This window comes from Miscanthus floridulus, chromosome 9 (assembly GCF_019320115.1).
Source record: "Miscanthus floridulus cultivar M001 chromosome 9, ASM1932011v1, whole genome shotgun sequence".
Lineage (NCBI taxonomy): Eukaryota > Viridiplantae > Streptophyta > Magnoliopsida > Poales > Poaceae > Miscanthus > Miscanthus floridulus.
The window spans coordinates 46,832,002-46,845,515 of NC_089588.1; the positions used below are offsets into that span (position 1 = coordinate 46,832,002).

The 13,514-nt window shown below is 50.9% G+C and overlaps 1 protein-coding gene across 1 annotated transcript; it reads left to right on the plus strand.

Moving 5' to 3' along the window:
* The first annotated feature begins 11,485 nt into the window (after nucleotides 1–11,485).
* On the plus strand, nucleotides 11,486–12,049 carry LOC136479813 (uncharacterized). Its single transcript, XM_066477553.1, has one exon. The coding sequence runs from the start codon at nucleotides 11,486–11,488 to the stop codon at nucleotides 12,047–12,049; it is 564 nt and encodes a 187-aa protein (XP_066333650.1).
* The last annotated feature ends 1,465 nt before the right edge of the window (nucleotides 12,050–13,514 follow it).

Below are 13,514 nucleotides of genomic sequence, written 5' to 3' on the forward strand. Positions count from 1 at the left end.
GGCGGGACGCGGAATGAAGCTTGAGCTGCTGGGGTTTGAAGATTAGATTATATACTCAACCGGATGGGATCTGGATCGACAACGACACGAGGAAAATGAGTTGATTTGACTCTAGACGAGGACTCGGAATAGAAAGCTGGGTGCTTGTTCAGCGCAGGTGAGCACGGTGCTGCTACGAAGCTGTCACTGTAGGAATTTTCAGGACGACCAAAGTCAGTCAACGTTCGCCTTGTGTTGTGCAAGGGTCACACTCACACCAAACATCTCCATGCTCTAGCTGTCACTGTGTCACCGTGTCTGCGCCGAGTTCAGAAAGGGAGATTGCTTTGGTTATTTCACTTGAATACTGTATCATCCTTTTCGGTAACTACAGTATAGGGTAATTTGCGCCTTTTTCATTTTCTGAACTGATGTGAACTCATTACCTTTGTTTCAGTATCAGCGACGTGCATTGGCAATTGGCATGTCGCATTTCTTCTCATTTCTCAACCTTCCGATCCAAATTTGCCTCCGATCAATTGCTGGTACATCACAAATGCAATACTAGAGAATTTATACACAACCATAACTAGCTACTACTGGTAATACCACAGAGCAGAAAATAATGTTTGCAGGCTGCACTGCTAAATCTAGTTGCCTCGCCTCTGCCATAGTTTTTTTTTAATAAAGGGCAGATTTATTGATTAGCAGCAGGATGCTGCTATTAGGGTGAAAGAATCACCCAGTACAAAGTTTAAAGCCATCAGCAATGGACAGCTGTTTACATGATGAGAATTTGGTACTAGTAGCTTGAACGCCATCAAAAGTTCTGCCTGCAGAATGATAGGCCTGTTGACCTAGAACATGAGTTGTTAAGTTGAGTTTTCTATCTATTTTGAAGATTTTTCCTCCTATTGCTGATGTAATGTTGATGGATGTCTGGGTGAGAGGCTTAATGTCCCAATGAGGAGGATTTGCATGATCCGTGCCGTTGAAGAAGCTGACAAGTTGCTGGTTGTCCAATAGGAAGAAGGGTTGATGCTGTTGGAGCAGGCGATGACCTGCACCAAACTTGAACGCCGGCGATGTCACGATGGTGACCGCGGCGAGATTACAGATTAAACGAGAAAGTCGAGGGTTTGTTGCTGCCAAATGTCGCAGCCGTTTCTGGTCTTTCTTCTTGCTATTTATAGGGATACATAACGAGATCACGGAACATGCCTCCGCGTATCTCCGCGCCCCGTTACACACCGTGTGCATCGCCGTTCTTGCGCGACGTGCACCACGCGCTGCAGCGAGTTCCGGGGCGCGTACTCAAACCGGACTCTACCTGACCGTGTCATGGTTGAGCACGCCTCCAACCATGCACTATCAACTAACCTGACTCTAGATGATATCTGAACAAAGATTATATAACTAATGCAATAATTTAGCTAACAACTCACCCCTTAAACTTATTGCACCTTGATGACGCCGAGTGCCCTCCTCAGTTCAATGAACCTTGCTCGCCCCAGGGCCTTGGTAAAGATGTCAGCCAGCTGATCCACAGTGCCAACATGATCCACCTCCACCTTGCCCTCCTCGATGCATTCACGGATGAAATGAAACTTAGTGTCAATATGCTTACTCCTATCATGATGCACCGGGTTCTTGCTCAGACTTATTGCAGACATGTTGTCCATGAGCAGCTTTACTCGCGCCTCCTTTGTTCCCAACAAATCACCCACAAGTCGGCTCAACCAAACTCCCTGGCAGGCTGCCGCTGCTGCTGCTACATACTCAGCTTCGCATGAAGAGAGAGTAACAGTCTTCTGTTTTTGTGACACCCAAGTGACCACATTGCCACCAAGAAAGTAGACAACTCCTGTGGTGCTTTTCCTGTCTTCAACATCACCAGCAAAATCACTGTCACTGTACCCAGGCAAGAAGGGCTTCAGTTCAGTGCCTTTTTCATATTTGCAGCCATAATCCATGGTACCTTTGAGGTATCTCAAAATTTGCTTCACTGCTCCCCAATGAGCTTGACTTGGTGCCTCCATGAACCTACTGACAACACCCACCGAATGAGCCAGATCAGGTCTGGTGTTGACAAGGTACCTCATGCTACCAATTAAACTTCTATATTCTGTTGGCCTCACTACCTCATCCTCCATTCTCTTGTAGAGTTTCAGTCTAGACTCCATTGGTGTAGCACTTGAATTACAGTTCAGCATCCCTGCTGAATTCAGTATCTTACTTGCATATGCAGTCTGACAAAGCGTGATACCACTGTCTTCTTGCTTCACCTCAATTCCCATGTAATAGCTAAGAAGTCCCAAGTCACTCATGCTGAACTTTTTCTTCATCTCCATCTTGAATTGCTTTATATCCTTGACACATGGTCCTGAGATGATAAGATCATCAACATACACCCCTACAATGAGAAAAGAGCTTTTGTTGCATCTCCTGTACACAGCATGATCCAGTTTGCTTCTGACAAAACCAAGAGCAATGAGCTCTTTACCTAGCTTAGCATTCCAGGCCCTTGGTGCCTGTCTCAAGCCATATAGTGCCTTTCTGAGCTTCAGAACTTTGTCACCTCTACCCACAATGAAACCAGGGGTTGCTTGACATATACTAATTCTGTCAAATCACCATTGAGGAAGGCTGATTTCACATCCATGTGATGCACTTCCCATCCTCCTTTTGCTGCTAGAGCCAGCAGCACCCTTACTGTTTCAATCCTGGCAACAGGTGCAAAAACCTCTTCAAAATCCACTCCCTGCACTTGAGCATAACCCTTGGCAACTAGCCTTGCTTTATGTTTGACTATCTTGCCTTCAGGGTCCTTCTTGAGTTTAAAAACCCATTTTAGGCCGATGGCCTTCTGCCCCTTTGGTAACTCACTGACATCCCAGGTTCTGTTATCTTCTATGGCCTGCATCTCGGCCTTCATGGCTTCCCTCTAGCTCTCCTCAGTCATGGCCTCCTCCACTGAACTCGGTTCACCAGCAGCAACTAGGCATAGTGCACTTGACTCAACATTCTCCATGATTTCTGTTGAATCTAGCAACTCTGCCACAGTCCTGTACCTTCTTGGTGCCTCATCTGTTCCTGAAGATGCATCAGATGGAGGTGTTGCCCATTGGATCTGGTCTGATGGCTGTGCTGCACTAGAGATTGGAGTGTGTGGTGGTGATCCTCCCATCTCTCCCTCGGGTGGAATTGATGCAGCAGATCCGGCCGGAGACAGTGCACCACTGAGATCAGCATCCAATTCTGTATCAGGGTCTATTGTCGGACCGTGTACAGTATCTGAATACTGAACATTGAAGGTGTCGGGTGCTGATACTACTCCACTGCTCGTACTGCTACTCTTCTTCTCCTCCCAATTCCACGGCTTCTTCTCGTCGAAGATAACATCTCGAGCCACCATCAACCTGTCTCTCGCTGGATCATATATGCGGTACCCCTTGGCACCAGGCTCATATCCCAGAAAAACACCTGGAATTGATCTATCAGCAAGTTTGTTGACCCCAGATCCCAACTTCTTGGCATATGCCATGCACCCAAACGTTCCTAGATGTTTGACTCCGGGCTTCCTTGCAAACCAAGCTTCATATGGAGTTTTCCCATTCAAGCTCTTGGTTGGTGCTCGATTCAGTAGATACACTGCTGTCTTTACAGCCTCTCCCCAAAACTTGGCTGGAACTTTCATTGCTTTCAGCAAGCAACGCGCCATCTCCACTACAGACTGATTCCGGCGCTCAACCACTCCGTTCTGTTGAGGAGTGTAGGGTGTAGTCGTATTGTGCTTCACTCCACGATCACTGCAATAAGTCATGAATGCACGTGAGTTGAACTCACCCCCACAATCTGTTCTGAAAGCTTTTAACTGACAGCCTGACTCAACTTCTGCTGCCTGAACTATCTTCTTAAAATACACCAGAGCCTCATCTTTTGTTGACAACAACTCAAGCCACATAAATCGACTAAAGTCATCAACAATTAACAGAAAGTATGACTTGCCTCCGGGTGTCGACGGTGTGATCTGCCCGCACAAATCACCATGGACTAGTTCAAGTCCACCTTCAGCTCGGTATGTCGACACCTGTGGAAACGACCTTCTGTGATGCTTGCCCAGTACATAGCCATCGCACACCTGCTCAACTCCATGAATCTAGGTTAAACCCTCTACCATCTGCTTTGATGTGAGATCCTTCAGAGCCCTGAAGTTCAGGTGCCCATACCTGGCGTGCCAAAGCCACGCCATCTCCTCCATCTTGGATAACAGGCACACGGGCACGGTTAGGTTCGGCTTCAAGACATAGAGCCTGTTCCTCCTTACTGCCCTGATCAGAACGCCGATTTGCTGCTGTGCAGCCTGTCGGCGCTCAAACACCTTCAAGACGCCATTGTCGATCTCGACACGGCATCCAGCTTCTTCCAGCTGACCAAGACTCACAATATTGCATCTGAGCGATGGAATGAAGTATACCTCGGTGAGCACACGATGTTCGCCGTTCTTGCCAGCAATTGTCACGACGCCAATTCCTTGGATCTGCACTGTAGATCCATCACCGAAGCGCACGGCGCCACGCACCGACTCGTCCAGGCTTGCCAGCGCATCACGATTCCCCGTCATATGGTTCGTGGCACCTGTATCGAGTATCCAGGCCCCTTCATTGTATTCGGCCAGGAACACTCTCTCCTGGCTCAGGAACACCTGGTGCGCGCTCACTGACCGTGTGCGTGTCACATTGCACACCTGAGCAACAAGCAGTGCACCCATTTTAGGATCACCTGCTATGTGGTGAGCAGCCTCCTGCTTCTCCTCCTTCAGCTTGGTCTTGCACTCCCTGGCAAAGTGCCCATAAATCTTGCACTTATTGCACCGCCCCTTGCGCCTCGGTGTCCCCATAGATGTGAGCTTGGCTCCGAAGTCGCGTGTGTCACTGCCGCCACGTGCCCCGGATCTATCCTTGCGGACATAACGGCTGCCGCCGCTTCTCTGACCCGATGACGATGATGATTCCTGCACCATTCGGCTCTTGTTCTTCGCCAGCCACTCCTCTTCGGTTAGCAAGAGCTTTGGCATCTTCTCTGTGACTTGTTCGACAGAGGGCTCAAAACGATCCTCTGTCGCCCTTAGGCGACCGACGAGCTCCTCGATCGAGAGCGTGCTCATGTCACAGAACATCTCAATTGCGACTGCTACCTTGTTGTAGCGTGCAGGCACCACACGGAGAAACTTCTTCACAACTCAAGAATCAGCGATCTTTTCTCCTAGACCCTCCAGATCCGTGGCCAACTTCGAGATCCTCATTGCAAACTCATCGATCGCTTCTCTCGGCTTGAACGTGATCTGTTCAAACTCCGTCAGTAGCCTCTGGGCATTGGCTGCCTTCACCCGGTCGGCTCCAAGACGCATTATCTTAAGTGCATCCCAAGCCTCTTTCGCGTTCTTCTTCTTCAGGAGCATGGGGTGCATCTCTGTCGGCACGCCGCGGAGCATGGCTCCAAGAGCCAACCTGTCCCGGCGTCGCTCAACCTTCGCATCTTCAATCGCGTCCCAAAGGAACATCCCTTCAAGGTTGCACTGGACATGAGATGCCCACTCTTGATAATTCGTGCGTGTCAACATCGGCCAGATTAGGTTCCCGACCGCCTGGTTGAACGCCTTCTCCATAGCTTCCTTCTCTCCCGACGTACTCATCTTCGATGACTTCGGCTACCTTCCCTTCTTGACTCCGGTGGACTGGACCACCCTGGCTTCGTGTCTGCAACTTCTCACCGCCACCGGCGCCTCGACATGCACTAACGTGGCTCTGGTACCAATTGTTGGAGTAGGCGATGACCTGCACCGAACTTGAACGCCGGCGATGTCACGATGGTGACCGCGGCGAGATTACAGATTAAACGAGAAAGTCGAGGGTTTGTTGCTGCCAAATGTCGCAGCCGTTTCCGGTCTTTCTTCTTGCTATTTATAGGGATACATAACGAGATCACGGAACATGCCTCCGTGTATCTCCGCGCCCCGTTACACACCGTGTGCATCGCCGTTCTTGCGCGACGTGCACCACGCGCTGCAGCGAGTTCCGGGGCGCGTACTCAAACCGGACTCTACCTAACCGTGTCATGGTTGAGCATGCCTCCAACCATGCACTATCAACTAACCTGACTCTAGATGATATCTGAACAAAGATTACATAACTAACTAATGCAATAATTTAGCTAACAGATGCACCCTTAATTCCCTGAGGATTTGGGCACCAAGTGCCAAGGCCGCTGCCTCAGCCATGATCACCGAGTTGCAGTCTTCCCTGTTCGCTTGAGCTTATCAGCCATAATCAGCCCTATTTTTTCAGCTATGGAACAGTGTTTTTCTCTCATAACAAATCAACTCTACAAATCAGCCGCAACAGCAATAAGTCCTGCCGAACAGGGCCACCTTGATGTAGATAGTTGAGGCCGACTCAGGGTGATTGTTGACAATGAAAACTCCCAGTCCTGCTGTTCTTGAAACCTGCAGAGAAGTGTCTGGAGCGATAGCCGCATCCGCATAGCATCTAGTGCCAGGCAGGATTGCTGGCATCAAAACTTTGTAATGGGGAGGTCCTGGAAGATTGAGCGCTGCATTAGAGCAATGCTCATCTCCGGGATGGTTTGTCCTTGCTTCAGCTTCACCTGCAAAATGAAGATTTGTATATTGTTGTGTGGAGGCATCATGTTGCTGTCAATGGCATCATGTTTGTGCGTGTTACAATGCCCATTGTTTGTGCGTGCATCATGTTGATGCGTGTTACAATGCTGATGTGTTGCTGTCAATGGCACTTGTCCTTGAGTGGAGCAAGTGCTATTTGTTGGTTCTCCATGTATTCTGAGTGTCCCTGCAGAAATAGAGTAAGGTGTTTGGCTTTCACTCGTCAGATGTTGTTGCTGATTTTCTTCAGACATCTCATCCATTCCTGTTATTTTCATATCCGCTGCCACAGCATCATGTACCTGCAAAACAGACCACTTTGCATTTTTGAAGTGAGCATCGTTTCTCGCCTTCCAAATGTACCAGAGAGTTGTCATAATTTTATGAAATTCATTTTCAGTGGTGTTATTGTCAATTATTCTTGAAAGAGCTTCCTGGACTCCATCCTGTTCTTGAGGAAGAGATGAAGTAAGCAAAGATGGTGAGCCTGTGAACCAGACTGCTCTAGCAAAGCTGCAATGAAAAAATAGATGGGAGTCATTCTCCATAATGCTGCAGACTGAGCAATGCTTATCAATTTTAGTTGAGCGATATCCAGCACGCTCCCCAGTTGCTAGAGCTCTCCTGATTAGTCTCCAAACAAAAGCCTTGATGCAGGGGGGCAGGGTTTTGTGTCTCCATGTTCTTCTTAAGATGTCTAGTGCTTGAGTGGAAATGCCTCTAGAACCATGCTGAGGCACTTGTTCATGTCTGCTGCTATCAAGAAGAGAAAAAGCTTCCTTGGAAGTGCACATGCCTTTTTTTTGCCGTCACCCATCTTAATTTGTCTGAAGCATCCGATGGGACTACCTGGGTAGCAGAAATGCAATCCGCAGCTTGCTCATAAAAGATCCTGGAAATGAGATTTTTTTCCCAGCTTTGGGTCTGAGGCACCCAAAGCTCAGAAATTTTGTTAGGTAAGTGGTCAACCATGATGGGCAGCCTGATATGATAATGAATTGATTCCCAGATAGCACACCAAGGTGAGGACCAGATGCTAGAATCACCGTTATGAATCTGAAGCACACAGTGTCGGGAAACAATACTAGGGTACCCGAAGAGGAGGAGCTAATGACTATCAAAATTGATTCGTCCGCGCGATCAAGAGCGCGACTACGCCGTTTACCGGCCTCCACCTCGTCTGGCCACCAAGGCCATGGGCCCTGCCTCATCTGATCCCTGAGGGTTGGCTCTGCCTCGGCTGACTCCCGAGGACTAGCTCCGCCTCGCCCGACGTCTGAGCGTTGGCTCCGCCTCGCCCGACGTCTGAGGCCCTCGCCCGACGTCTGAGGGCTGGCTCCACCTCACCCGACGTCTGAGGGCTGGCTCCGCCTCGTCCGACATTTGCGCGTGACTCCTTGACAACAACGTGCGCAGCAGATAAGGCAAGACGCTCAAAATGAACCGCAATACCGAGGACCGTACCCTGCACACCTGCAGGACAGTACCATCAGGCCTTGCCAGAAGGGTGCTTTGCGACCTTCCAGACATGTCAGAGCCCAAATAGTATTGTAGGCACCGACATTTGCCTCACAGTATTGTGGGCGCCGTCATTTGCCTCGCAGTATTGTAGGCGCCGTCATTTGCCCTCGGGCACGGATCCTTACGGAAGCTCACGACAACCACTACAGTCTAGAAGGAAACTCGCATCCCCCACAGTAACGGACGTGCAATCACTGTGCTCCCTGTATGGCCGCTGATCAGCATCCTGGTCCGCTGCGTCGCCTGCGGGGCGGGATGGGACGTGACAACCCGCTGACAATGCCAGGACATGGCATCGTCAGCGGACAGATGCCCAACGCGGCCCTATCAGGGTCAGCGGACATACGCCCGGTGTGGGGCTATCCCTGTCACCGCCTGCCATGTCAGTGGGGCCCACATAGAGGAAAAGGAAGACTCGACGTCCTTAAAAGACTTCCTTTGCCTCTTGTTTTTCTTTTTTCTCCTATCTGTAATTCCTGCTCTCTCTTGGCCTATAAAAGGGAAAGCAGGGCGCCCCACTAAGGGGATCGATTGATCGCATCACAACAGAACCACTAGCATCAAACCTCAAACACATTGCTAAGCAGTGACTTAGCTCTTGGCATCCATTCGATCTTTCCATCAGAGACTTGGGACCTATCCCTCTCTTGCCCGTTTGTAACCCCTACTATGAACTTTTCAGTGCTAATAACACGAGCAGCAGCCACGAACTGGACGTAGGGACATTCTGCTCAAACCAGTATAAACCTTATGTCTTTTGAGCATATCATCCGGGCCAGACACGCAATAACACAAATTTACTCATTTGTGTTTACTCGAAACACCGACAGTTGGCGCGCCAGGTAGGGGCCTTTGCGCGTCCCGACATTAACATTAGGCCACGTATGGCTAGTCACGGCATTAGCTGGGTCCCGGGAGCACACGTGCCTTCGGGGACATGGACTTCATCATCACGGCAGAGGGAGAGCTGGGGCGGGCACCCGTTGTTGTTCAACCTTTCCACTCCACCGGCCTTGACGTGATCACCGAGATGCTCGAGGAGCTGTGGCTGCATACGCCGGAGGCCCGCGCCCCCAAAAGCGGCCAGATCCTCGACTTCGACTATAAGAGTTTGGAGCGTCAGCTCGGCGTCTTCCTAGGACCCCAACCGTCCCGAGAGGACCTATGCCACCTCACCTCCTTGTTCACCAAGGTCATGGCATAGCTTGTCGGGGGAGAGCTGTTCTCCTCGAAATACCTCATCCGGAGCGCCCCTATAGTGCTCCCATTCAGTCTTTGTAGCATCGTAGAGACCGTTGGCCACCTTGTGGCGCAGCACATGATCCCGTCCCCCGTGAATGATGAATTCATGGGGATGATCGAACACGTCGTGGAATCTTTCCACGACCTCCTCGTAGAGGAGCCAGAGTCACCCTCTAGCTTTGACTCTAGCAGGGGGAGCCATCACCCCTCTTGTGAATGCTTCATGACAGGTACATCTGAGGGACACGTTGAAAGCATCCATGAGGAAGAGGATGCCCCAGTGAGTGACCTCGATGGCGAGGCCGAGGGGGAGACAACGGCCCCACCTCACATACGGGTGGAGTAGCTGAAAGCCCAACACTGAGAGATCGAGGAAGTGTGACTCTAGCTCAAGCAAGAATGCGTGGAGCTCGATCGGAAGATCGAGCGCCATGGAGACGGTGGGCGCACCATGAAGACGGTGGGAGCGCAATAGAGATCGAGTGCCATGCCGACGAAGAAGCCCTCCCTTGTTTCGCCTGGGTGAGCCAGAACATCGCCGCCATGGTGGCCTTGCTCCATGGTCTTCTAGAGGCCACAACACCCGAGGATCGTTGGGCCCACCATGAGATTCGCATGCTGCTCGAGCGTGCAGCGGCACAGCAGGCAAAGAGCTCATTATCTCAGCGACGCGAGCTCGATACCAGCCAGCGCACGCCCTCGGAGCGCCCCGACAGGGACATGTCGGTCCACCAGGAGCCACAAGGAGGTAGGCAGCGCATCGCGGTCCCGGTACATCAGCATCTCGACCACAATCGTGACGCACGCGACACCCTCGATGCTCACAGGCGTACTTACGATGACTCGAGAGAGGGAGGTACCCACATCTATCACCCTCGTCATGGTAGATGCTATGATAGCAATGAGGACTGAAGCCCGAGCCCCAGCCTATCGAGACCTTGGGCCTTTGGCTGACATATCCTCAACACTGCCTTCCCGCCAAGGTATCGACAACCAACCAACGTCCCAAAGTACTCTGGGGAAACAAACCCTAGACTATGGCTCAGGGATTATTGGCTTGCCTGCCAAGCTGGTGGTGCGGATAATGACGATTTCATTATCTACAACCTTCCATTGTTCTTGGTCGATTTGGCATGAACATGGTTGGAACACCTTCCGTCCAACAGAGTCCAAAGTTGGATAGACCTGAGGGAGATCTTTGTGGGAAACTTCTAGGGCACATACAAGTGCCCTAGGAACCCATGGGACCTCAAGAATTGCCGACAAAAGGCCAAAGAAACCCTCCATGGGTACATCTGGCGCTTCTCTCGGCAATGCAACGAGCTACCTAATGTCGTCGACGCCGACGTTATAGGAGCTTTCCTATCCAGGACCACCTACAAGTCCCTGGTTCACAAGCTGGGACACAAGGGCCTATGAACCACCAAGGAACTCCTCAACATCGCCACCAGCCATGCCTCGGGCGAAGAAGCAGTCGGAGCGATCTTCGACCACCTCAAGGGCAAGGTGAGGCAGGACGAGGACGCCGGCAAAGGCACCTCCAATCGTCTCGCTAAGAAGAAGAAAAAGCAATGGCGCCAGGGCTCGCTCGTGGCCACCGCTGACCATAGGGGTGGTCGGAAGCCTATGAGGGCACTCTGAACCACTTCGAAAAAACTACACGAGGGGCCGTGCCCGAAACATGCCTTCCCCGTCAAGCATTTGTACAAGGACTATGGCCTCATGAAGCGATTCTTGTTCGGAGGCTCCAACAAAGGGGAGCACGGGAAGGATCCTAACCCTACCATGGACAATGTCGAGGGGAAGGATGGCAGGTTTCCAACGCTGGATGGTTGCCTCATGATCTTCGAAGGATTAGTGGCCTATGACTCCAAGCGCCACTAGAAGGTCGCGCTCTCTGAGGTCTATACGACTGAACCGGCCACACCTGCCTTCCTCTGGTGGTCAGAGTCTGCTATAACCTTCGATCGGACCGACCACTCGGAGAGCATCTCATAGCCAGGGAGATAACTGCTCGTGGTCGACCCGATCGTTGGCACGAAGTGGCTCACCAAAGTACTGATGGATGGAGGCAGCGGCCTAAACATCATGTACGCCAAGACGCTCGACGCTATGGGCGTCGACCGATCGCACATCTGGCCAACCGAAGCATCTTTCCATGGCACTGTGCCTAGAAAGCAGGCCATGCCACTTGGGCAGATTGATCTGCCTATCACCTTTAGGGGTCCGTCCAACTATAGGACGGAGATCCTCACCTTCGAAGTGGTTGGGTTCCATAGAACTTCCCATGCCATCTTGGGACGACCATTCTACGCAAAGTTCATGGCTATTCCCAACTACACATACCTCAAGCTAAAGATGCCGAGTCCCAACAGGGTAATCACCGTCAGCACCTCCTTCCAGTGCACCTACGAGTGTGAGGTCAAGTGCTGTGATCACACCATGGCAATCATCGCCTCTGGAGAGCTCGTGGCCATCAGGAAAGAGGTCACTAAAGAAGCACCTAACCCCAAGAGGTTGACCGAGTCTTTTGAGCCAGCAGAAGGCTCTAAGGAGGTCCTCATAGATCCCGATAGCCCCGAGGGTAAGGTGGTGCGCATTAGCACCACACTTTCCTCTAAATAGGAAAACGTGCTTGTCGACTTCCTCTACGCCAACAAAGACATCTTTGCATGGAAACCCTTGGACATGCCAGGCATTCCGAGGGAAGTTGCCAAGCACGCCTTGAAGATCTACCCAGGCTCCAAGCTGGTGAAATAGCGCCTGCGTCGCAAAGCTTTTGGCTGCCAGATTCATCAAAAAAGTGTACCACCCAGAGTGGTTAGCCCATCCCGTTCTTGTACAAAAGAAGAGTGGGAAATGGAGGATGTGTGTTGACTACACAGGTCTCAACAAGGTGCGCCCAAAGGATCTATTTCCTTTATCATGCATAGACCAAATAGTCGACTCTACCTTAGGGTGTGAAACCCTCTGCTTCCTTGACGCATACTCCGGGTACCATCAAATTGCAATGAAAGAGTCCGACCAGCTCGTGACATCTTTCATCACCCCCTTTGGATTGTTCTGCTATGTCACAATGCCATTCGATCTGAAGAACGCTGGGGCTACATACCAACGTTGTATGCTCAAGTGTTTTGGGGACCTCATTGGGTGGACCATTGAGGCCTATGTTGATGACATCGTGGTCAAGTCCAAATGGGCTGACCACCTCATAGCCGATCTTAAGCAGACCTTTGCAAAACTCTGAGCAAATGGCATCAAACTGAATCCCAAGAAGTGCATTTTCAGGGGCCCGAGGGGCATGCTGCTTGGTTTCATTGTCTCCGAGCGTGGCATCAAAGCCAACCCAGAGAAAATCTTAGCCATTACAAGGATGGGCCAATTCAGAATATGAAGGGGGTACAATGAGTTATAGGGTGCCTCGCCGCACTTAGCCACTTCATCTCGTGCCTCAATGAATGAGGTCTCCCCCTTTATCAACTTCTAAAGAAGGCCAACCACTTCAAATGGATGTCCAAGGCCCAGGAGGCACTTGACATGCTCAAGCAGCTTCTGACAAAGGCTCTGATCCTGGTTCCTCCTATCGATGGAGAACCCCTTCTACTCTACTTCACAGCCACCATGCAGGTGGTCAGTGCTGCCCTAGTAGTGGAGCGAGAGGAAGAGGGGCACACCCTCAAAGTACAATGCCCTATGTACTTCATTAGCGAGGTCCTATCTAACTCTAAGACCCTCTATCCCCAAATCCAGAAGCTCCTGTATACCGTCCTAATCACTAAGAGGAAGCTACGCCACTACTTTGAGTCACATCCGGTGATAGTTGTGATGTCCTCCCCCCTCGGCGAGGTCGTCTAAAACCAAGATGCCACGGGAAGAATCACGAAATGGGCACTCGAGTTGATGGGTTAGGGCATTGCGTATGCCTCCCAGACGGCCATCAAATCCCAGGTATTGGTTGATTTCGTGGTAGAGTGGACCGAGATCCAAATGCCACTAGTGGTCGTCGACGAAGAATATTGGATGATGTACTTTGATGGATCGCTAATGAAGAAGGGCACCATCACGGGGCTAGTCTTCGTGTCATCCCTTG